At 40.7% G+C, this 26,976-nt stretch overlaps 1 protein-coding gene across 2 annotated transcripts in view; it reads right to left on the reverse strand.

Moving 5' to 3' along the window:
* CFAP97D2 (CFAP97 domain containing 2) overlaps positions 1-26,976 on the reverse strand; it is a 36,135-nt gene that overhangs the window by 5,223 nt on the left and 3,936 nt on the right. For both annotated transcript variants that reach the window (XM_023592108.3, XM_058278337.2), the window contains exons 2-3: positions 19,026-19,106; positions 11,984-12,102 (exon numbers count right to left, since the gene is read on the reverse strand). In XM_023592108.3, the coding sequence (XP_023447876.1) occupies positions 11,984-12,102; positions 19,026-19,106 (200 nt within the window). The remainder of the gene's footprint in view (positions 1-11,983; positions 12,103-19,025; positions 19,107-26,976) is intronic.

Genomic DNA, 26,976 nt, shown 5'->3' on the forward strand with positions numbered 1-26,976 from the left:
TCTCAAAGTACTGAAATAGTTAAAGAAAGTGGGATAGAAGTTGCTTTGCGTTAAAGAGATTGAACCTGTGTGGGCAAGGAAAGCTGACCGGCCTCCCAGGTGGGAAGGGCTTGGTTCACCCATTTAGCAAACATTTAGTAAACCATCCTCCAGGTGCTGGGATTGGGAGGCCAGGGGCTTCAGAGCTGAGTGAAAGCCCGTCCCTGCCCTCAGCGCCCCTGGTCACCCAGTTGAGAAAGATGATACATTAGGGGGGGAATAAATGCAACCCCCGTCCTCAGGGCCACAAAGGCGGGAAGCGCTCTGTCCTTCCTGAGAGACGAGGTGACAATCAGGAGAAACGGTGCTGGAGGAGTAGATGTTCACCAGGCAAGCAAGGGGCAGCAGGGCATCCCAGGTAGCACCGGGTGTGAAGCAGCACGGCACATTTGGAGAAATGCAAGGATGCTGGTGTGGCTGAATTACAGGAGGCCGACAGAGGCTGAATTTAGGAGGATCTTGGGTGCAGCTTAAGGAATTTTGGCCTCGAAGGCCCTGGAAAGGCACTGAATGGTTTTAAACAAAGTGTTTAAAGTTCAGGCTTGCATTTTAGAACGATCACTCTGGAGACGGGATCGAGAATACATTGGAAAGAAAGAGACTGGAGGGGGAAAAGATTAGGGTCTTGTCATCTGCTGTGGTCCAGGTGACAGGTGAAGACGATCTGAGTCAGCTATAAGCTGCTGGGTGGAGAAGAGAGCTGTTAGAAGTAAAGATTCAATAACGGGTGGCACCTGGTCAGCTGTGGGAGTGGAGAGAAGCAAGGAGAGAAGAATGAATTACAGGTTTAGCCAACCAGAGGCTTGATGAGGGTGGAACCAAGAAAATGGCCGTTGGGCAAGTCTGTGGAAAGGGTGGGGTCCCATGAGGCCCCAAGAAGAAGCCATCATCTTTTCTTTTTTTTTAAGATTTATTTTATTTCTTTATATCTCCCTGCTTCCCTAATTTGCGCTTGCTGTGTGCTCCTCTTCTTTTTAGGAGACACTGAGAGCCAAACCTGGGACCTCCCATGTGGCTTGAGCCACCTCTGCTCCCTGCTTGTTACATCTCTCATTGCGTTTTCCTTGTTGTGTCTCTTTGTTGCATCATCTTGTTGCATCAGCTCACCATGCCAGCCCATTGTGTTAGTTTGCTGTCTTGCTTGTGGCACTGGGAACTGAACCTGGGACCTCCCATGTGGTAGGCAGGCACCCAACTGCTTGTGTCACATCCACTTACCAGAAACCATCATCTTAAGAATGATTCCAAGATTTTGAAATCTAATAGAGTATGTCCTGCAGGTTTTCAGAACCGTTGGGGACCCATGACTTATGTTTCCCTCCCAAATTCTCCTTATGTTAATGCAAATATTTATCCTATGTCTGTCCCTTTATATATTGCAAGGGTTCTTAACGAGGGGTCCGTGAGCTTGAGTTGAAATGCAAAAAAATATTCTTGTGGGGACATGTTGGTGTGGATGTGATATATTTATTAAATAATCCACAGTATAGTGTGGACTTAGTTCATGGTTTCCACCTCACTGGCACAGGAATCCAGGGAACAAAAAAGGTTAAGAACCCTGGCATATTGGAAGCAGATAAATTCTGGGTTTCACAGATCTACAGTCAGAGGGGCTTTGCCCCAAGACAGCCTGTATTTCTATAAATTATGATGTGATTTTGTACTTAGCATTGTTAACCAAAAGGATTTAAAGTTTTTGGGAATATTTAATATCTTTTTTGGGATTCAGAGGGTGGAGTGTGGCAGTTTGAGATTATTTATGAACTCCAAAAAAGGTAAGGATTGTGTTTGTAAACTGGTCTGTTCCTCTGGGTGTGATACCCTTTGATTGTGTTAGATCCAGCTGAGATACTTTGATAAAATTATGGTAAGACTGGGGCTTTGATTTGACCACATCAGTAGGGTATAACTCAGGTTAGGTCCCTGCCCCCCTGGTGGGCTGATATAAATGGGGCACTCACAGAAAAAGACACAGGAAGAGTGAGAGCTCTATAGGTGCCAGAGGAGAGAACTTTGTCATGTGACAAGAGGAGAAAGCTCAAACAGCTAGAGCCCCTGGGAGCGATGAGCCATTTGCCTGAGGGTTTGCAGCTGAAGAAGCCTGGAAAGAAATGAGCCCTATGCCGGACTGATATAGGAAGCCCTGAGAGACGAGCCCTGTGCCAGCCTACAGCTGAGATCGGAAGAAGCTGGGCCCATGGAGCCCTTAAGAAGAAGCAGGAAGGAGAGACTAGGCAGAGATCGCCTGCCATCTTGCTTCAACACATGACCGCAGACTTTGGGTGAGAAAGTACCTCTTACGGCACCTTGAGTTGGACTTTTTAGGGCCTTGTAACTGTAAGCTTTTACCCTAAATAAATACCCTTTATAAAAGCTGACAGATTTCTGGAACTTTGCATCAGCACCCCTTTAGCTGACTGATGCATATGTGTACAAAGATATAACTATGAATGTAGACACATATACAAAAACTATTATCTCTGAGCAGTAGAATTACAGGCATTTAAATTTCTTCTTTGTATTTTCTAATATGAATATGTATTACTTTCATAATCAGGAGATTGTGAGAATTATTTTTAAAAATTTAAAAGGAAATATTTAATGGAGTTTGCCACTAGGAAGTCATCAATGACCTCATTTATTTGTTCAGTCATTCATCAAATATTTACAGAGCACCTACTATGTGCCAGACACTCTACTGGGTATTGGGTCTAAAATGGTGAACAAAATAGACAAGTTCCTATGGTCAGTAGACTTGTGGTTCAGTGGGAAGACAGATAGTAAACAGGTAAACCCACAAATAAATAATTACAAATGACATGTTATAAAGGAAATGATCAGAATAGTGCCAGAGTGAGGAAGAAAGGGAACATGAGTTAGATGTCCTTCCTTATGACATGACATTTAAACTGAGATCTGGGGAGTGGATGTAGATCAGTGGTTGAGCACCTGCTTCCCATATACAAGGTCCTGGGTTCAATCCCCAGTACCTCCTGAAAAAATAAATAAAATAAACTGAGATCCGAAGGCTGAATAAATGACAAGGGTGTCTTCAAGAATATTCTAGATTCCTAGAATTTTAAGAATCTAGAATTCTAATTGACAGTTTTGCTCATGTGGTCCAAGGCAGAACCATTCACTTTATCTGGTTTTCTTTTACGAGGCCACCTACTCTATGCATTCTGTAAGGTGGATGTCATCCACTAAGTTTCTTTCTTTTTCTACTTTTAAAGAGCAATTATTAGTTATACATATGAATGACCTGTGGCTCCTTGAGATTTAACAGAATCGAGTTCAAATGTGGTTGAGTACAAACAAGAGGGAGTGGAGGGACTGGTGAGGGTCTGAATCTGTGCTTGTATTTATGGGTGTGTTCCTCACCATGACCTGTGATGGACAGAAAACATTACTGGATTATCCATTATTTGTGGAAAATCTTTACTCTTTTCTCCTCTGTTTGCATAAGTTGCTGACAGCTGGCTTCATTTGTCTTCTCTCCTCCCTGAACTTTCATTTAGCTAGAGTCTACGTCTAAGGGTTTTTAAAAGTACCTTCTCAATCAATGAACTGCTTGAATCCTATTTTAAATTGCTTGAAGATGAGGAAGTCTTTGGGGCTGTAGACCTGTTTGGTGTTGAATAAGCAAGCACAACAGTCAGCGGATGGGGTTCTTGCCCAGGCTACTGCCCAGAAAACTAGGCACAGGAAGTAGCAGGAGCTAGGAGAAAAGAGTTCCATTACCCCCTGGCTGGAACCAAATCATGGGACCATGGGCTGAAAGATCTTCTATGGACCTTAAAAATTGTCCATGAATAGAATCCAGGGGTTCGTGAACTTGTATAGGAAAGTGATTATATCATTATTCCTAACAATCTTTAAACAAAATTCAGCACTCCCTTCAATTATAAGTAGAGACAACAAACCCACAACATCCCATGCCTTTATCACTAATAGAAGTCTCAGATATTCCCATCTCATATATTTTGAATTATTGCTTATGCTCATCACTCCTTTGATATTACAGTGGCTATTAGACAATGCTAAATCTTGCTATTTAATATGTTCTTGAAGAAGTACATGAATGATTCTGTCAGAATTTGAAAAATATTTTGATAATGTATTTCAATATAATTGGTTTCCTTTGAAATCATGTGGATTTTATTTTATTCATTTAAACACATGGTTTTCAGAAAGGGTCCAAAGACATCATTCTGCCAAAGCAGTTGTTGGCCTGAAAAAAAGCTTAAGAAGCCTTGATGGAAAATATCTATATTTGAAATACAAAGAAGCTAATAGTAATAATAATGGTTAACAGTTACTGAGTTCTGAGCACTGACTGATAATTTACATGTGTTTACTCATTTCATTCTAATAACAATCCTATACGAAAATCACTAGAGTTCTCATGTTAAGATGAGGAGATCAAGGCACAGAGAAGATGATGGCTTGCCGAAGGTCACACAGTGAGAAACAGAGAAACCCAGATCTAAGGCCCAGGAGAGGCTGAGTAAGGTGTCCCGGGGCTTACAAAGAGCCCTAACTCACAGGCCTCTAGTCGGTTTCCACTCCACACTGAAATCCCTGAAAGCTTCAAGGAAGCGATTTTTTTTTTTTTTTATTACAAATGTTCCCATATCCTGGATTCAGCTTTCCTTGGCTTCTGGCCAGCTTTGCCTCTGAGGGGGAAGAGCCTGGGTCACTTTTTGTGCCTGAGTTATAGTAACAAAATGGAATTTAAAATGATCACATAGTTTTTAGAAGGGAAAGTGACAGCAGTGATAAAGCCCTTTGGGCTAAATGAGAACAGAGGGCTTTATTAGCACTGAACGAATCGCCTATTTCCTGCCCCTTTAAGGTATAAGGGCAACAACTAAGGTTCTAAAATTCAGGTCCCACGTGTACGTTGCAGTCAGCGTGATAAAAACGGAATCAACAAGAAACCAGCTCCACTGTCCCCAGGAGCAGCCAGGCAGGCAGCAGTCCCGTAATTCGAGGGAACAAGCGTGGGGAACAGAGCCCAGCACCTCATTAAGAGCTTCCTTTGTGCCAAGTGCTTTACACCCATCATTGTCTTTAATCCTTGCACCTCCATGAGGTAGCTACCACTGTCCTTACTTTACAGATGGGTAAACTGCGGCTCAGAAAGTTTAGGTTGTACCTTGCCTCAAGCAGTGGAAACCACTGCCAGGTTGTGGCTGACACTTGGCAGTCTGCCACAATAGTCCATACCCTTTTAATTTTCCTTTTCTCCCACTGGGTTGAGGTAGGTTTCTTTTATTTGGCATTTATGACCTAGCCTTTGGACACCAAAATTCCTCCCCGATCCTATACACTCATGACTTTGAGCCTGAGTTGCTTCCTACCCATGTGACTCACGAGACAGGCCGGAATCTGACAGGTTCTTGTTCAGCCCGTTTGCAGCAGGTTTGGTGAAAGGCCTGTGAGCCTCAAAAGGCCCCAGATACAATGATGCATGAGACTGTTTCTGTGCCCTATATTTGAAATCCTCTACTTGGCATTGAGTTTTCAGGCTTGGGCAAGTGTACCAGCCTCCTATTTATGAATATATAAATTTTGGTACATTAATATTCATTGCAGCTTTATTTTATTTTATTTTTTTTTAAGATACATTTTATTTATTTCTCCCCCCAACCCCCCACCCCCCATCATCTGCTCTCTCTGTCCATTCGCTCTGTGTTCTTCTGTGTCCACTTGAATTCTTGTCATGTGGCACTGGGAAACTGTCGCTTTTTTTTTTTTTTAAGATTTATTTATTTAATTTCCCCCCTCCCCTGGTTGTCTGTTCTTGGTGTCTATTTGCTGCGTGTTGTTTCTTTGTCCGCTTCTGTTGTCGTCAGCGGCATGGGAAGTGTGGGTGGCGCCATTCCTGGGCAGGCTGCTCTTTCTTTTCAAGCTGGGCGGCTCTCCTCACGGGCGCACTCCTTGTGCGTGGGGCTCCCCCACGCGGGGGACACCCTTGCGTGGCAGGGCACTCCTTGCGCGCATCAGCGCTGCGCATGGCCAGCTCCACACGGGTCAAGGAAGCCTGGGGTTTGAACTGCGGACCTCCCATATGGTAGATGGACGCCCTAACCACTGGGCCAAGTCCGTTTCCCTGTGTCACTTTTTTTCTTATTGTTGCGTCAGCTCTCCATGTGTGCAGTGCCACTCCTGGGCAGGCTGAGCTTTTTTGTGTGTGGGGCAGCTCCTTGCAGGATGCACCTCTTGCACCTGATGCACCCCTATGTGGGGGACACCCCTGTGTGGCATGGCACTCCTTGTGCACGGCAGCACTGCGTGGGCCAGCTCACCACATGGGTCAGGAGGACCTGGGTATCGAACCCTGGACTCTCCAAATGGTAGGCAGACACTCTATCAGTTGAGCCACAGTCGCTTCTCAATTGCTGCTTTATTGTAATGGCCCAAAACTGGAAAGAATCCAAATGTTAATCAACTAGTGAATAGAAAACCAAATTGTGCACATCCATACAATGGAATTCTACTTAGCAATGAAAAGGAATGCTCTTTTGATACATGCAATTCATTGTACCAAGTGCAAGAAGGCAGAAACAAATATGAACACTGCCTGGAACCTCTCCTTGAAGTCTCCAGAAAGTGCAAACTAACCTAGAGTGACAGGAAGCAGATGAGTGGCTGCCTGGAGAGAGGGAGAGGATGGGGATCCAGAGAGTGGTGGGGCGAGGGATTGTAGATGGGCATGAAAACACTTTTGGTGGTGATGATTATGTTTATCCTCTCGATTGTGGCAATATTTTCACATTTGATTGGTGAAGCTTATCCAATTATATACTTTAAATATGCACAGTTTACTGTATGCCAAATTATATCCCAATAAAGCTGTAGAAACTAAAATCAGGTGTGAAAGTTAGTCATAAAGATTCTTTCACAGTGTTGATTTTTGCTATTGATTATCTAGATGTAGATAGATAGGTCTATATTATTTGAACCAACTAGTTTCCAGTGTTCTGGCAACAGACAGGTTTTCCCTGAAAATGAGATACTCTTCTCTTCAGCACAGTGGGCTAACTGGGTAAGCATCTGTATCAGTCAGGGTTCTCTAGGGAAACAGAACCAACAGGAGATATTTAATACCTGTAAATAGTAAGATATTTTATAAAATTGTCTCACGTGACCGTGGGGATTCACAAGTCCAAATTCTGTAGTGCAGCCTGCATACCAGGGACTCAGATAAAGGCCCCCAATGAATTTCCCAGGAGATGCTGACTGTCTGAAGTAAATGTGGGGATTCTCTCTATGAATGCTGAAATCACTTCTTGTTTTAAGGCTGACGGCAATCTCCTCAGCTGATTGTAGATGTAACCAGCCATGTATGCAATAGACTCATGGATGATTAAAGTCCACAAAATGTCCTCGTATTACAATTAGCCCAGTGCTTGCTTGACCAAACAACTGGGCACCATTACATGGCCAAATTGTCACATTAGCCTAACCATCACAGTGTCTTTATTAGAATGGAGTAAACTGAGAAATGAAAGAGCAAGCTATCAGTGTCCAATTTAACTAACTCCTAATAAAAATTGTTGAATTGCATTCCTGCAGTGCTTCTATAAAACTAACCACATGGAGACATGCCATTTCTACCATCACTTTGGTGTGGGCCATTCGCTGAAGGATGCTGGGTGCCCCCTACTTCAAAACTCCATCCAGTGTGGTCAATATTCCCCTTGAAGCTAAATTCATTATGATTCTGGACATGTATAGCTACCACACTTTGTTCACAGTGTACTATTGAGCAAGATAAATGCATGGTAGAGGGAACACATGTGCATTTAAATCTATCATTGCTTTAAAACTCCAATTGGGATGACAATAAGATGGTCTACAAAATGGGAAGCTGGGAAGCGGACTTGGCCCAGTGGTTAGAGTGTCCGTCTACCACATGGAAGGTCCGCGGTTCAAACCCCGGGCCTCCTTGACCCGTGTGGAGCTGGCCCACGTGCAGTGCTGATAGGCGTAAGGAGTGCCCTGCCACGCAGGGGTATCCCCCACATAGGGGAGCCCCACATGCAAGGAGTGCACCCCATAAGGAGAGCCACCCAGCACGAAAGAAAGTGCAGCCTGCCCAGGAATGGCGCCACCCACATGGAGAGCTGACACAACAAGATGATGCAACAAAAAGAAACAAAGATTCCCGTTCCGCTGACAACAGAAGGGGACAAAGAAGAACATGCAGCAAACAGACACAGAGAACAGACAACTGGAGTGGGGGGAAGGGGAGAGAAATTAAAAAAAAAAAAAAAGGGAAGCTGCATCCAGAAGTACAGGCAGGCAGGGAGAGGAGGCGTTTGGACACACTGCATTATGAGCGAGACAGTCCAGAAACCGCCAAGACAATGGGCAGGAGGGGGAGACACGTGGGCTGAATTCTTCAGGTTCTTGTTATATTGCACAAGGAGGGTGATAGAGCCAAGGCAGAGAGCAAATCTGTTTTATTATCCCTGAGGATGCCCTGGGAGATATCCATGGCTACAATCTGAACTTGCCCAACTTTGGGGTGTCCACCAAATGTATCTTCATGTAGAGGCTGAAAACTTTCCTTCATGAGACTCCTCAAAACCAAATGGTATTTGGTAACTTTGCATATTACCTGGAAACATTCCTGATCACTCTTTAAAAAGATCAGAAAGTCATTTCCATCCCTTCTACCTTAACCTCTGATTTTTAATCTTGGACTCCCAAGTGACATTTCCAAAGTCCTTATAACACTTAGGGAGCATGTGTCTGCAGTGTACATTAATTTCTAGTTCAGACATGACCACTGACTTTTTTACCATAACTTCTAAGCCTCAGGATGTGTTTCCACTATTGTATCCAATATGCCCTTAATTACATCCAGACCCTCCTGTGACTATCTCCTGTTCATATTCTCACCCATCCATGCCTCCATGTGATTATGAGCTGCCCAGACATAGCCTATGGGTTCTTTTATTAAAATAATACATATATATATTTTTAAAAGATACCGAGATTACATAAATGTTAGCCTATGTGTTCTTAACTGTCCATTTGAATCCTTGAACACAATTTGTGAATAATGAGTCCTAAATAACATCAGTTTTCTTTTCTATAAAACTTTGAAAACCTCTGAGGTATAAAAATCTTAGAATCTGCATCTTCAGTTGATCCATTCATCCAGTAAACATTTACTGATGACCCATGATGTTCCCAGGCTCAAGGTGTGAGCAAGATAGATGCAGACTTCTCCTCATGCAGCCAGCGGACAAGGCTGGATTCAGTTTTATCAGAATGAAAATTGCCACTTACATGTTCCTTCCTAATTCCTGAGGATTGAATCAACTTTCTCATTGACAGATGCCTTGATTTCAATGACATTTCTTGGGTTACTCTGTTTAAAAAGTTTTGACTTCACATATCTGATAAAAAAACGGTTTTACTTCCAAGAAAAGCAGATACTAACACCCAGGAAACCGCACGGTATCATGGAAGGGTCAGGTTCTAGCTGGAAAGCCTAGGTTTGAAATGGGACAGAAGCCACTTAACGTCTTTGAGCTTCAGTTTGCTTGTCTTCGAAATGGGAATTATAATACTTACCTTTTGAAAGCTAAGGTATTGTAAGATATTGTAAGGTTTGCTTTTGGTTTGGTTTGGTGTGTTTGCCAAATAGAAAAACTTATTTTTTATCAGTATGGAACTAGCTGGGACTGTCCTCTGTCGCCCTCTTACATCCCTTCCACATCCTGGTGTTTGGCCCCTTCCCTTCCCCAAGCCTGACCCCAGGCCTTCCTTTGGCCTCTTTTTTTTTTTTTTTTTTAAAGGATTGATTTATTTATTTAACTCCCCCCTCCCGCGGTTGTCTGGTCTGTTCTCTGTGTTCATTTGCTGCATCTTCTTTCTTTGTCCGCTTCTGTTGTCGTCAGCAGCAAGGGAAGTGTGGGCGGCGCCATTCCTCGGCAGACTGCACCTTCTTTCGCGCTGGGCGGCTCTCCTTACTGGTGCACTCCTTGCGCGTGGGGCTCCCCTACGCCGGGGACACCCCTGCGTGGCAGGGCACTCCTTGCGCGCATCAGCACTGCGCATGGGCCAGCTCCACACGGGTCAAGGAGGCCCGGGCCCGAACCGCGGACCTTCCATGTGGTAGACGGGCGCCCTAACCACTGGGCCAAGTCCGTTTCCCCCTTTGGGCTCTTGACTGGGACACCTCCTCTGGGTCAGTCATCTCTTTCTGTTTCTCTAAAATGATACTTCCTGCTTCCTTTTCTCTTTCCTACCCCTCCTCATGTTCTCTGGGTGAGAATTCAGGTAGGTTTTCAAGGTGGAAATCACATCTGGGTATGAAGAGTTTGAAAGAGGAATTCCAGGAGGCAGGAAGGAGAATCTCCTAGCCTAGTACTTTCCCCCTTCCCCCAGCCCCAGCCCTAGGCTGAGTTGAGTGGGAATTAGCTGTTATCCTAAACCACTTGATTAACAGCTTTAAGGCAAGCTGCATGGAACAGTAATTTTATGCTGAGGTTAAGTCGTCTGTTGTTATAGCAGAATGTGATTCCAGATCTAGCATGCACTGTCTGGGACAATTGGAGGTTTTGAGTCCTAGCTTCAAGTTGTAATATCATGGGGGCTGGAGAGGGGTGCAGTCAGGAAGCAGGGGACCTCAATCCTGACACTCTAGACTTGACCCTCCTCCCAACCCCCAAATCTTCAGAACGACGACGCAGCCAGCCACCTTCGCTAGACTGAAGACAGATCAATGTGGATTGGCCATTTTGATGAAAGTCAAGACAACAGATCCACTCCTTTGGCTATGAGTAACTTCTCACATGACTCTTCCTACTGAGCCTATGGTATCCTTTCTGTATTATAGGTGTAGGGGTGCCTGAGGATCAATTATATTTGAATTAATTATGAAAACCACTTTGAGCTTCTTGGAGACAGATATAGGCTAAAGTTTTTTAAAGGATCAAGTACATCTGAAAAAAATTTTTATGGCGATTATCCATCATAATCACCATAAAAATTTTGCGTTTAAAGGGGAAATAGACAATGCTCAAACTAGTGAGCATTTTCTCATAAAATCATAAGATTTTCTCCTCTGTCAAGGAGAGAGAGGACTTATTTGCCTTGAAGAATAAGAGCTTTTAGGAGCAGAAATTGTCTCCAAGAAATAAAAGGGGAATTTGAAAGAATATCAAGACCTGGCTGTTTCCCATATTCACAGAGGGCAGAAGTGAAAGAAACAGATTTCTCTTTCAGATGGGTTATTAAGGAGTAGCATCTCAGCTGGGTGTGGTTGTTTCTAGAAGTCTGTAAAAATAGGAGCATTCACTATCTCACTTGGACACTGGAGTATCTGATCATTGATACTCTCTCCAGACAGAAATTGGACGAAAACAGTCTGCTTGCAGAAAAAAAACCAAAAACCTTTAGCTACATTTGGAAATTGAGAAGCCAGCTACACACAGGCCTTGGATCACGACAGCTTGGGTTCAAATCTGCAAGCTGCCACTTCCTAGCTGTCATCTTGGCCAAGTTATGGTGCCTCTGTGTGTCTCAGTTTCCCCATCTGTAAAATGAGAATCACAATAGTACCTCCCTAATTGGGTTATTGTGAGAATTAAATGAGAAAAATGATTGAAAAGCTTAGAATAGCACCTGGCACAGAGTAAACATGCAATATATATTAGTTAACTATTTTATGTCTGATTTTTATTGGAGGTAGGAGTAATGGGCTCAGAAGTCTCATGTAAAACTTTGATTCATGGATTACAGAGGAAAAGGACAACTTCTTTGATATAAGGCTCTCTTGGGATGCTCCTTTCCTCAATTCAAGTTTTTAGACAGCTATTCTCCAGAGCTGATAATGACCTCATCTGGAGCCCAATAGTCTGGGGGGTTTATTTTGGTTACGTGATGATGGTGGTGGGATGGCAGCTTGCTTGATTGTTACCTCTTGTGCTTGTAGTCATTTCTGTTGTCAATCTGTCCCTTGGTCCTCATGATGTGGGACATCTTCTCCAAAAGCAGGCGGTTGTCCCTGTCGATGATGGAGAGCCGCTCCTCCTCGAGCTGTGGACAGACACATGGAGCCTTTTAGGAGCATGAGCCTCCTTCCTGTACTATTACTATGCAACATATTTAAGAAGTTTCCATCAATCTTACTAGTCTTTGACTGAGCACACTGTGGGTTTTTACATTGCCTCATTTAAATATTAGCGAGTGATGCTGTAGCAATCTTCATAATGACTGTGGTATGTGCAGGCTCTGATCTCTTTGTCTGTGAACTGGAATACATTAGGATGAAGTCAAAATTTATTCACTCAGTATGGAAATAACAATGGGAGGGATAAGATTTCTTGTAAAATTATGTCACCCTTCAAAACTCTGACACATGACAGTGACACTGCAGAGGAAATCATATTTTAAAAGAGAGATTTTTTTCCAGCTTGGAAGAAGAGAATATTGGGCCCAGAGGAAAAGAATGTACAATCTAGTTTTAGGTTTTTAAATTGATTGAGTCACTGATTTGCTCAAAACAGTTTACTTAGATTTTACTCTGTCCATGCAAGACCTCATTACTTAGCAAGTGCATAAAACCACACAACTTGACTGTTTAGAATAAAGATGACCACTTAAGATGCTCCAGGATGCTTTTCCCTAACAGAATCCTTGAAAATCTAGCAAAACTAGCAAAGCCATCTTCCTCAAAACTCAGGGAAACAGTGAAAAGGTTGCAGTAACTGGGTGGTTAACAATTCAAAAAAACATAGCTTTAAAAACAAGAGTAGAAACTCACAGAACCCTTGTGACTGCTCCTCTGTCCTCTCCCCAGCAAGGTGTTGAGTCAGCCTGGGTTCCCACTGAGGAATCCTGGCCCTGTTTAGAAGGGAGCAGAGGAATCCCTATGTGCATACTGTGGTGCCAAATTTCAGTGCTAATCTATCAGATGGCAGCCTGAAACTGAAACAGAAAACTTCTCTGGCTCACCCTCCCAAAAATAGAGTGGGTATGTGAATTCCTGTAAATGGGGTAATTCCTAAGGCTAAGAGCAAGCACCAGCCAAGACAAGACACAGGCTTAGAAAACATACAAAGAGGACCTGCTTCACATTAGCCTCAGATTGATATTCTTGTAGGAGGGTTGAACGCTGAAGGAGAACACCAGCCAATGCAGAGCCAATATGTGTAGTCTGTGAAAACTGTTTTCTGATATTTGTTTGTTTTTGTAGGCTGACATTCAAGGAAATTTCTGCATATCATTAGCTGGATAAAAACTAAAAAAATAGACAGCTCAGGGGCTAAATACCAGAGTTAACACTTTAAGATATTAAAATGTACAGTGTGCAAATAAAGATTACTGCATAGGTAAAGAAATAGAAAATGATGGCACATTCAAAGGAACAAGATAAAAACCCAGAAGCCATCAACAAAGAAGATTAGACTTTGGCTATCCTGGACAAAGGCTTTTAAAAAGTCATTCTCAATATGCTCAAGGAGATAAAGGAAAAGTCAGAGAAAGATTAAGACCTATCAGGAAAATAATGAATAAACAATATGAGAAGCTCAACAGATACAAGTTTTAAAAGAAACCAAACACAAATATTCTAGTTGAAGACCACAGTAATTGAAATGAAAAATTTCCTGGAGGTTTCAATAGCAGATGGGAACGGCAAAAGAAAGAATGAGCAAACTTGAAGATAATGCAATTGAAATGATTCAGGTTAAGGAGAAAGAAAAGGATAAAAAGGAAAGAGATCCTAAGAGACCTATGGGACACCATTAAGCATACCACTGTATGCATTATGGGACATAATGGAACTCCCAGAAGGAGAAGAAAAAGAGAGAAAGGAACAGAAGGAATTTTTAAAGAAAAATGGCAGAAAACTTCCTAAATTTAATGGAAGACATGAATATGCACATTCAAGAAGTCCAACAAATCTCTAACAGGAAAACTCAAATAGAGTTCATGCCCAGCTACATAGTAGTCAAACTGTCAAATGCCAAAGATAAAAAGACTTCTAAAAGTTGCAAGAAAAAAGCAACATTTTATGTACAAGAGGGTCTCAATAAGATTAAGTGCCAAATTCTCATCAGAAACCACGGAGGCCAGAATGTAGTAGGATGAAATATTTAAAGCGCTGAAAGAAAACAATTCCCAACCAAGAATTTTATATATCAAGACTTTCTGTCAAAAATGAGAGACAGACTAACACATTTCCAGATAAACAAAAACTGAGGGAACTCATCACTACTGGATCTGCCCTACAAGCAATGGAAAAGGAAGTTCTGAAGTGAAAGGACACTTGACAGTGGATCAAAGTGGCATAAAGAGATAAAGACCTCCAGAAAAGGTAGTCATATTTGTAATTATAAATGCCAACACTATTGTAATGTATTTTTTTGGTATGTAACTCAACATTTTATTTCTTACTGATTTTTTTAAATGGAAATGCATAAAAAGAATGAATCCATGGTATTGGACATACACTATATAAAGATACGTTTTCACAAGTACAACAAAAGGTGTGGAGTCAGAGGGATATAGGAGCAGCGTTTATGTATCTATTGAAGTTAAGTGAGTATCAGACATGACCGTTATAGATTTAGGATGTTAAATTTAAGCTCCATGAGAATCACAAAGAAAATATGCAAAAAAAATATGTACAGAAGGATATGAGAAAGGACTCAAAATAGTATACTACAGAAAAATCAAATAACAATGAAAGTTGGCAGTAACAGAAGAATTAAGGAACAGAAAGGTTTAAGACTCACAAAGACAAAATAGCAAAATGGCTGAAGAAAGTCCTGCATTATCAGTAGTTACCTTAAATGTTAATGGATTACACTGCTCAGTCAAAGGCAGAGATTGGAAAATTGGATAAAAAAAAACATGATCCAAGTATCTGATGTTAAAAAGATACTAGTAGGTTGAAAGTAAAGGATGGCAAAATTATATGCAAATTGCTTTACTAGTATCAGATAAAATAGATCTTAAGTCAAAAACTTTTAAGAGGGACAAAGAAGGTCACTGTATGTGATGTGAATGGGTCAATTCAACAAGAATATAATAACAATTATAAATAAAAATGTACCTAAAAGTAGAGGCCCAAAATATATGAAGCAAATATTGACAGATTTGAAGGGAGAAATAGATGGATCTACTTTAATAATATAAGGCTTCACTACAACACTTTTAACAATGGATAGATTATCTAGAAAGAAGATCATAAGGAAGTAGAAGACTTGAATAATATTCTAAACCAGCTAGACCTACCAGACATATTTTGAAAACTTCACTCAACAGTAGCAGAATACAGTCTCCTCTAGTACACATGGGTCATTCTCTAGGATAGACCATATGTTAGGTCACAAAACAAGTCTTAAATTCAAAATTATTGAAATAATACAGTGTATCTCTCCAATAACAATAGAAGTAAGCGAGGAAGCAATAAAAGAGGGAAATATGTGGAAATGAAACAACACAGTCTTAAAACAACCTGATTACTAGAGCTAATAAATGGATTTAGCAAAGTGGCAGGGTACATCAACACACAAAAATCAGTAGTGTTTCAATACACTAGTAATGAACAATTAGAAAAGGAAAGCAAGGAAAACATTCCATTTGCAATAGCAACAAAAAGCATCAAATATGTAGGAATGAATTTAACCAATTATGTAAAGCTCTCATATATGGAAATCCATAAAACATTGCTAAAAGAAATCAAAGAAGACAAGTAAATGGAAAGGCATTTCATTTTCATGGATTGGAAGACTAAATATTATTAAGATGCCAAATCTACCTAACATGACTTATGGATTCAACACAGTCCCAATCAAAATTCCAACAATTGCAAAAAATGGTAATGCTAATGATCAAATTTATATGGAAAACTAGGGGGCCCTGAATAGCCAAAATCATCTTGAAAAAGGAAAAATTGGGGGAGCAGATGTGGCTCAAGCAAATGGGCTCCTGTCTACCATATAGGAAGTCCAGGGTTCAATACCCAGGGCCTTCTGGTGAAGGCAAGCTGGCCCATGAGGTGAGCTGGCCCATGCAGAGTGCTAGCCTGTGTGGAGTGCTTCCCCATGCAGAAGTGCTGCCCCGCGCAGGAGTGCTGGCCTACATGGAAAGCTGGCGCAGCAAGATGACCCAACAAAAAGAGACACAGAGGAGAAATAATACCAGACGCAGCAGAACAGGGAGCTGAGGTGGTGCAAGAGAATGATGGCCTCTCTCCCACTCTGGAAGGTCCCAGGTTCAGTTCCTGGAGCCGACTGATGAGAATACAAGCAGACATAGAAGAACACACAGCAAATGGACACAGAGAGCAGACAATGAAGAGAGGGGGAAGAAATAAGTAAGTAAATAAATAAATAAACCTTAAAAAAAAATAAAAAATTGGAGGACTCACACTTTCTGGTTTAAAAATGCAGTAGAAAACTATAATAATCAAAATAGCATGGTACAGATATCTAGACCAATGCAATTGAATTGAGAGGTCAGAAATAAACTCTCACACCTATGGCCAATTGATTTTTGACTAGGGTGCCAAGTATACTTAATGGGGAAAGTATACACTGTTAAAAAATGATGATAGGAAAACTGAATATTCATGTGAAAAAAAAAAATGAAGATGGGCCATCTTCCTCACACTGTATACAAAAACTAATTTAAAATAGATCAAAAGCCTAAATATAAGAACCAAGCCTTGGGAAGCAGATTTGGCTCAATGGATAGAGCATCCACCTACCACATGGGAGGTCCAGGGTTCAAATCCAGGGCCTCCTGACCCATTTGATGAGCTGGCCCACACGCAGTGCTGATGCGGGCAAGGAGTACTGTGCCATGCAGGGGTGTTCCCCGCATAGGGGAGCCCCACATGCAAGGAGTGCACCCTGTAAGGAGAGCCGCCCAGCGTGAAAAGAGTGCAGCCTGCCCAGAAATGGTGCTGCACACACAGAGAGCTGACACAGCAAGATGACACAACCAAAAGAGACACAGATTCCTGGTGCCACTGACAAGAATACAAGTGGACACAGAAGAACATATAGCGAATGGACACAAAGAGCAGACAACTTGGGGCGGGGGGAGTAGGGAAGGGGAAAGAAATAAAAAATCTTTATAGGTTTGGTTCTTTTTTTCTTTTTTAGACTCCTAGAAGAAAATAAAGCATCCCCAGGACTTTGTTGGGGCAATGGTTTCTTAGACCTTACACCAAAAACATGAATGACAAAAAAAATAATAAATAGGAATTTATCAAAATTAAAAACTTTGGCGCTTCAAAGGGCTTCATCATGAAAGTAAGAAGACAGCATATAGAATGAGATAAAATATTTGAAAACCACATATCTGATAAGGTTTTAATATCTAGATTATATGAAGAAAACATACAAATCAACCAAAAAAAAAAAAAAAAGACAAGCAACCCAGTTTAAATATGGATGAAAGACTTGAACAGACATTTCTTCAAAGAAGATATACAAATGGCCAAAAAGTACACGAAAAGATATGAACATCTTTAACATTAGGGAAATGTAAATCAAATCCGGACTGGGATATAATTTCATACCCACTGGAAGGGCTACTATTAAAAAAAAAAAAGGAAAATAAGTATTGGAGAGGATGTGGAGAAATGGGAACACTTGTTCATTGTTGGTGGGAAAGTAAAATGGTACTTTCCCATACCGTTGGAACTGTACTGTGGAAACAGTTTGGCAGTTCCTTAGAAAGTTAAGTGTAGGATTATTATATGACCTCACAACCCTTCCTCTGAGTACATACCCAAGAGATTTGAAAGCCAGGGCCTTGAAGAAATACTTGCACACTGATGTTCATCATACTTTTATTCGTAATTGCAAAGATGGAATCAAACCAAATGTCCATCAAGAGATTTATGGATTTTAAAAATGGAGTAAATATATACACATATATAATGGAATAGTATTCAACCATAAAAAGGAATGAATTTCTGATACATGAGGCAACATGGATGAGCCTTGTAGACATGATGTTTAGTGAAATAAGCCAAACACAATAGGACAAATATTGTATGATCTCACTGATATAAAATGGTTGGAATGGGTAAATTCATAGCCAGAAACTACAAGACAGATTGTCAGGGCTGGGGTGGTGATAGGAAATGCAGAGTTAATGCTTAACTGGTGTGGACTTTCTGTTTGAGATGATGGAAAAGTCTTGGTAATGGATGGTGGTGATGGTAGCACAACATTGTGACTGCTATTACATATATTTGAATGTGATTAAAAGGACAAATTTTAGAAAATATATATATAGCACTAGAATACATTTTTTAAAGAAACATAAACATAGTGAATCCTAATGTAAGCTATGGATGTAGCTAATAGTATGATTATAATAACATTGTTTCATCATTTGTAACAAAGATACTACCCACTAATATGAAGTGTTAATATAATAGGGAAAACTGGATGAGTTGGGAGAGTATATGGGAAGTCTGTATTTTCTGCATGATTTTTCTGTAAATCTATAACATCTCTAATTTTAAAAAGGTACCAAAAAAATCTCCCTAAATCACATGGTTTGTTGCTTTTGGGGGCATCACTATCAGCATATCCATGTGATTCTTTTCATACCGGATGGCCTAAACCTCAAGAAATAAATATTCTAAAGTGGCCAAGAAATGGTCGAGTCTGAAGGAATGATGTTATTTACTCTATAATTGCACTGTATAAATTGCCACTGTGCATTTCTTCCTCCCTACCTTCCTACCTTCTCTTTTTTCCCCTCAGAGACAGGATGGGTTTAACATGAAAACCCGAGGAAGATTTCTGGTGCAGTTTCCGATCAGCTCTATTGGGGTAATAGGAGGTTAATTGGCTGCCTAGATTGCATTTGTCTCTGGCGAATGATTTATCCCATCCTGGGCCTGCTTCTTCCATTTTCCTGGGTTTTTACACTGACATTTTCTAGCTACCTACTAAGTTAACGGAGCGATGAAACCGAAAGGGTACCTTCAGCTTCTTGAGTTTCAGGTGAAGGTGGCTGAAGGTTGGCGGGGCCTGGGTGTCCACCACGGGCTTGGCGTTCTGCACCTAGGGCAAGAGTGAACAGTTGACCCAAGGTGCAGTTTTGATAAACAATTAAAATGAGCTTAGATTGTGCAGTTTCTGGGTTCTTAGGTTTGTGGTCATTATTCATGGTGTCAAAGATTCCCATTCAGCCTACAGCAGCCTTTTCTGCAAAAGGCTCATGATTTGATTCAGAACCAGAGTGTTCTGGAAAGAACCAGACATTCATCAGAAATGAGCATATACTGTCATTTTAAAGTGGAGAATTAAGGTGTACAGAGCAAGACTTCATTAAATACTGACTGCCAGGTGGCAGTTCTGTTCTGCACTCCGTTGCCAAAGATGCCTTTCGTAGCGTGAACAACCTCCCTGAATCCACCTCACTTTGAATTCGGAGCCCCCAGCAATACTTTCAGGATGAGTGCCTTAGACATTGATTAACTGCAAGGTATTCTCTACAGAGTTTCCTATTAGAGAAATTACCAAAAAAAAGGAAGAAATTTATATTTCAACATATGATAGATTACATACACAAGGGCTACCTGTATTACTAGCTATAATAAAAATGAATCTCCCTTTATGTTAGATATTTACTTATCAAACATTAACTACCAGGACTTTTTATCTAATTCTCTGAACCTCTACCAGCTGAGGAATAAATCCAAAGTAGGTCAGAATGATAACGTAATAAGCATTATGCATCCTGAGAACCTAAAATCCATGCTAGCAGTGTGGTGATGGCATAGAGTAAGTGTGAAGAGGCGAGGGAGATGGGCCTGGAGAGGGTGAAAGGGGCTAGATGGTGAAGGGCTCGCACTAAATGTACTCCTGACAAATTGAAGCAGAGAAGTGGAGTGATCAAGTGCACATTTTAGAGACCACTTCCGTCACCGATGAGGTGGAAGAAGACAAGCCTGGGGAGCGGCAGGCCAGATAAAGGCTAGGGCACTAACCCAGGGGAGGAAAGAGGAGGGACTGAGTTACGACCCTGGCAATGGGATGCAGAGCAGAGGCTGTGCAAATGATAGGGGACAGAATCAACGGCAGGCACGGCCAGTTGAGGTGTGTGTCTGTTGGCAATGAGGGTGAAGGGAGGAGGAAGGGGTGAAGAACAGTTCCCAGGCTTCCAGTTTTGATACCTGGTGACACTAAGATAGAAATAAAGATGGTGAACAGGTCTTGGGGATGGTCAGTGAGTTCTGTGTTGGACATGTTTAATCTGAGGTGACTATATGTAGATGTCGAGAAGGGAAGTAAGTTATTAATGGTTCAGGCTGCAGATAAAGATTTGAGACTCAAAAAATAAAAATAAAAAAAAATTAAAAAAAAGATTTGAGACTCATTACTGCTACTAAAAAATAGAACACTAGCTTGCCTTTTTATAGCTCTTACCATTGACCAAGGTCTTTCGAACATTCTGTTTTATTTCATGTTACTTCTTGTCTATTATAAACATTAAGTAAAAGAGGGAAGGGAACTCTTCCTTACAGTGAAATGCCAGGTAGTAAATGTGGAAAGAGCAGTGAAACTGAAAAATCACCATTTTACAACCATCATAGTAAAGTTTGGTTTGGGCAAGACTCATTGGTGGATGTTAAATCTTCGAAGAGAAAGTGCAATGGTCTTAAAGTGTCTCCCAACAGCATTCTTATTAGTTGCAAGGCAAAAAAAATTCAAACAGTGGAGAAAGCGGACAAAACCTTGATTGGACAATCAAAATTAACACTATCTATAAGATAGAGATATGCATGGCATGGCATGTGTCCTAAAAAGGATATGACAAAGTTTTTATTGTATTTCAGTCAGGAATACCAAATCTGCATTTAAAATGAGGAGGCAACAGATAAACTCAAATTGAGAAACATTCCATAAAATAACTGACCCATATTCTTCAAACTGTTCTATGAGCAAGAATGAAACTTAGTGTTTGGGCCTTTATACCTTCTGGGGTCTATTTGTTATAGCACCTTGAATAATTTTAAATAATGATGAGAATCAAGGTCTTTAACATACTGAGGGAAAGTTATTTCTAATCTAGAATTTTATACCAAACTTGCTACCAAGAGTAATGACAGAATAAAAACATTTTTAAGAGAAAGAAAAACAAACAAAAACCTCTTCTGCACCTATTCTTGGGAAGCTGTTGCAGGATTGTTCCATCATATTAAGAACACGAATCAAGACACAGCAAAATGTGAGTCCAGGAAAATGATATTCGACACAAGAGACCACTGAAAGGAACTATCTGGACATCAGCTCTCCAAGTCTAGAGCTTGGAGCAGGAGGATGGAGGGCTGCAGAAAGGAGTTCTCCAGGGGAGAAATAAAACTGAAAGATTATTTGATGTGTTTGGCTATTTGAGAATTTGTTGCTAAGCATTTGACATCTGATGGAGCATTTGGGGAAAAAATAGCAAAAACTGTATAGAAAACTAAAGTAGACATGAAAATAAGGCAATTATTAACTCTTGTAAGAAATGGTAAGATAAAGGAAATATTATCATAATCCACAACTTAACTCAATAATAAATGATATTTGGATAGTTATAATGTCAACATTGGCTATTGATTTAATAAAAATTGAGAAGATATGGCAATATAAGCACATTATTTTGAAATATAGAGGTAAACTCCAGGAGAAAGTGTTAAAGAGTTGGACACTGTGGCCTCTAGGATGGAAATTTGGAGTAGAAAGTAAGTAGGGGAGGCCTGCTTCTTCTCACTACAGTATTTTGGTATTATTTGATTTTTTTTTTTAAGTGTGCTTATATTACTTTGACAAAAATGTAAATTAATTGAAAAATTATCTAATGGAAAGAATCCAGTTGAGAGAGAAATGAATTTAAAAAAGAAAGATAATCACTAATATAAGCTTCTCAAGAAAGCAAGCAGAGATGGAATCCAGCGCATGGAGAGTAAATTAGCAGCAAGGTCTGGCAGCCTGTGGGTGTCTTGTGAGCCTGTTTGGGGTCAGCTTTCTGGATGATTAGTTCTGGAAATAGTTTCTCTACAGTGTGACTTTCTCCAGGCACCCTCCTCTGCTCAGGTGCAGGCAGGGAGGAATGTAAGTAGTTTGTTTTTGTTTTGTTTTGTTTTTCCTATCAGTATTGCCAAAGGAGTATGAATAAAACAGAGCGGCAGAGGATTTCTGAACATTGATGTGGCAGTTTGACATTCTCCAATGAATCCCCAAAAGAGAAAGATGATGTTTGTGAACTAACCCATTCCTGTGGGTGTGAGGCCCTTTCAATTGGACTCCTTCACTGAGGCATGACTCAGAGTCTCCACCCTCTTGCTGGATCTGATATAAATGGAGAAACACGGGAAAAGGGAGTTGCCATATTACATTGGTCCTGCCATGTGTGAGAGAAGACTGCAGGAAAACAGAAGCTCTGAGAGGCTCCAGGAGCCAAGGCCTGGGGAGAGATGAGCCATATGCCTGCCAGCTCACAGCGGCTCTCAGGAAGAAGGTGGGACAGCTGGGACTGATAGAGGAGACCTGAAGAGAGACAAGCCCTATGCCTGGCTGCCCAGAGCTGAGCTCTGGGAGACGACAGATTCTGGAGGAGAAGGCAGACACCTCAGCCAAGACCGGTGGCCATCCTGCTTCACCACGTGGCCAGACAACAGGATCAACAGGTGAAGCCAGAGAAAGGTCATGGGGTGGGGAGCAAATGAACCAGCAAGCTGTAAAGAAGGAAGGACTGCAGTCAGCGTGGAAAGTCTGAATTGATGATTTTGGAGAAAGGACAATTCTGGATTATGACAAAGGTGGCAGTGTTTGGTGAGATGGAATAGAGGAGGTCACTGGAGGTGGAGGTCAAGGGACTGAGAGACTAGGAATACGGGAGGGTCTGCGGTATTAACAACCCTTCACTCCTTTCCTGTGCAACTCCTGCTTCTCCTTGAAAGTCTCTTCCTTGCTTGGCCCCTCAAGTCTTAGATTATCCACTAGTAGGCTCCCAAAAGACCCCATATTCCTCCTATAAGAACTCTGATCACCCTGGTTTGAGTTGCCCATTTACTGAACTCTGCCACTCACTAGAGTACAAGCCCTTTGAGGGCAGGGACCGCGGTTGTATCCACACCACTCAGCATAGCACACGTGTGCACATAGTAGACAGACAGTGGTTAAAGAAATCGAATGCAGTGTGTGGGGGTGGGGTGGAGGGCAAGTCCCGGCCATTGATCAGAGGTACAGAAAAAAACACTGGGAGAAGCCAGCAAGGGTAAATAAGATTTCTGATGCTATCTTATAAGGTAGGACAAATAGCAACTTGTCCTGATTCATTTAGGCATTTCTCTTGTTGAATAAGGAAGCTGAATCAGATGACTTCTGGAGGGCTCTTCCAGCTCTGTAATTTCACGATCCCAAAGCTTGACTATGACTCATATTTCAAGAGACTGGAGAGACAGTCTGGTGTGTGGCTGCAGGGTTTAAATGGGATATGATCTTTTTTTGTTTGTTTCAGAAGGCTTAGGGAGGCATGGCTAAGAATTATACCACTGGGCAAAATGCAGGACAAAGAGAATTAGCCTTTAAATAACAACGCCAACCCCAAACCTTCCAATCTATTAAGGTCCTGCGTGGCAGCTGCATCCTAATGTGGCTTCTAAGAAACTCCAGCAGGAATTGCAGTCCTTGTTGCAAACAGGAAATGAACGGGCCTTTCTGAACCAGCATGAAGGCTTGGGGGAGCTAAAACTGAACAGCGCTAATGGGCGCAAAAGCTAAATGTCACCAGCCATCAAGCTGTGTCTCCAGCCTTAGGTGGCTCCCCAAGATGCTGGTGGCATTTATTGGGCTCTTCTGGTGACACACAGATGGGTGTCACTGTTTTCCTTTAGAAACCTGCTTTGAATTTCTGCTATGACACTGATTAATGAAAAGCAATCAGTGAGTTAGCTGAGTTCTCTGACTTCATTGATCTCCCTCGCTTCTGAATTCCCTATTATTTTCTATACCACAAAGTTTCCTTATGATATATTGCGAATGTATGGAGAAGTACTGAGATTTATACAACAAATATTGATGTGCCCTACTGCCAAGAATTAACAAATGCTAAGATTCTGACATATTTATTTCAGATTTTAAAAAATGAAAATATTATCGCTGCCTTTGAAGTCCCTACATGTTGTGTCCCTGCTTAGACCCATTCCCCTCTCTCCATCCCCCACCCTGAAGCTGGCCCAGATCCCTTCCATTCCTGTTTCTACATTTTTTTTTTTTTTACCACTATGAATGCCCCTCTAATCAATATATTATTTTTTGGTTTTAAATTGATGAAAATTATATCTTACTTTAATTATCTTTTTGTTTTCTTCTCTCAAAATTCTATATTTAAAATTTTTTTCTTGTAGACATTTTCAAACATAAATAAAAGTAATTCTCACTCAGCTGCATCTAAACCAGTTCACAGCCAATCTTATTTATCTCTACCCACCCCCATCCCCCAGTCTGAGATTATAGTAAAGCAAATCTAAGGCATCATGTCTTTTTCACCCTTAAATATTTTCATGTATATCTCTAAAAGATAGGGATTCCTATAGAAAAACAAAACAAAATTGCAATGCCATCATCACACTGAAACAACAATAGTTTCTTAATGTCATTAAGTACTCAAGCAATGTTCACATTTCTCATTATTTTATACTTTTTTTTTTTACAGTTTGCATATTTGAATTGTGATCCAAGTAAAAAGGTCCATACATTGTGATTAGTTGGTGTATTTTTAAAATCTCTTTAATTTATAGTTTCCACCTCCATGTTTTTTCTTCTTGCAATTTGTTGTAAGAAAATCAGATCATTTGTCCTGTAGAATCTCTCACAGTCTGGAATTTGCTAATTCCATGTCTGGTATTTCCTGTATACTGACAGAAATGAAAGATTGATCTGATTCAAGTTCCATTTTTTTTTCTTGGCAAGACTGTACCACAGTCGGTGCTATGATGTTTTATCAGGAGATAAAAATTTTTGTTGTCTCTTTTTGTAATGTTAGCAGCAGTGTATGAGCCTAGATCCATTATTTTATTACAGATTGAAAAATGGAGCTATCCTAATTATAACATTCCTTTTGCATTTATTATCTGGAATACTTCTACAGGATTTATCCTCAGCCGGATGAATACTTGATTTCCTTTATTTACCAAGTTTCAAAATACGTTGATTCTTTAGCATCTTCTAATGGTGGCCAAAGAGGTGTTTTTATTTAATATCATTAGGAATTAAGAGAGTCACACAAAACTGGCATGTTTCAATCCATTGGCATTAATTTCCTTATTGATGTTCACCTGTTTACCTTGTCCCATCTTTGGCAAGTAAAAGCCTCTTCCAGTTGGCTCCCGAGTCCTTTTCACACTATTCTAGTAGCTAGTCACCTTACTTGCTCATGTGAGAAGATGATTCAGAGTTATCTTGTATATTTCCCATCCCAGCTTGGAATCAGTCAGTTCTCTAACTGAATCCTGGTGCAGAGTATCTTGACTATTCTTGTATGGGCTACCAAATAAACTTTATGACCAACTTGTTTATCATCCACATGCAAAAAATGAATCTAAACAGAGAACCTATACTGTTCCCAAAAATTTACTCAAAATGAACCGTAGACCTAAATGTAAATTACAAAAATGTACAACTTCTAGGAAATTACATATGAGAAAATCTAGGTGAACTTGTATTTGGCAATGACTTTTTAGATACAACACCAAATGCATGGTTCATGAACGAAAAAACTAAGTTGTACTTCACTAAAATTTAAAGCTTTTTCTCTGTTATATACACTATAAGATAATGAAAAATCACTATTAAAAGAATAAGAGAATGAAAGCCAGAGACTGGGAGAAAATGTTTACAAAACACATATCCAATAAAGGACTTAACTCAAAATATACAAAGAACTTTTAAAACTTAACAGTAAGAAAACAAACAATCTAATAAGAAAAGAGGCAAAGATGGTGAACCGAATCATTACCAAAGAATATATACAGATAACAAATAAGCATATGAAAAGATGTGCAACATCAAATGTCATTAGGGAAGTGCCAATTAAAACAACAATAAGATACCACTGCATACTTATTAAAAAGGCTAAAACCCAAAACCCTGACAACACCAAATGCTGGTAAGGATGTGGAGCAATAGGAATGCTCATTCATTGCTGGTGAGAATGCAAAATGGTACAGCTACTTTGGAAGGCAGTCTAGCAGTTCTGTACAAAGCTAAACATAGTCTTACCATACAATCCAGCAATTGTTTGCCCTGACTTATCCCTGGCTTCATCATGTATCATACTCTTTCCTTTGCCTGGTTGTACAGCTTTCCCAGGTTCCCATGAGACCTAGCTATTTGGCTGATATTCATGTTTCCTTATAACAAATGTCTCATTACTTGGGGGTAACAAGAGTGAGTCTCTTTCTTTGCTCTCAGAAGAGCTTTAACTAAATAAGGAACAGTTTTAGTAAAAGGGAGCAAGCATATGATGTATCATAAAAAAGAAACACAAAACTCCTGCGACTAGAAGTGACAGTGTGGTGGGCAATATCAGATACATGTAGGGGAGTGATGGGGGTGTGGTAGGTTGAATTATGGACCCCCATGAAGACATCATCTTAATCTATGCTCCTGTGTCGATGAGCTCATTGGTAAACAGGACCCTTGGAAGATATACTATCAATTAAGATGTAGACTCCTCTGTGAACAGGATCTTCTAAGATCCTATTTGGCAGTGGCTCAACGGAATGGACTTTACCTTGTATTTCTATGGAAGAAATATGGACTCAGTGAGTCAGAGAAAGGCCATCAGGGGAAGACCAAGGACATCGCCCTGTGACTTAGTTTATATTGCTTGGCTGAGGAGCCTTGGCTGAGGAGCCTGGCTGACACCTTGATTGGGGAC

Source organism: Dasypus novemcinctus, chromosome 17 (genome assembly GCF_030445035.2).
Source record: "Dasypus novemcinctus isolate mDasNov1 chromosome 17, mDasNov1.1.hap2, whole genome shotgun sequence".
Lineage (NCBI taxonomy): Eukaryota > Metazoa > Chordata > Mammalia > Cingulata > Dasypodidae > Dasypus > Dasypus novemcinctus.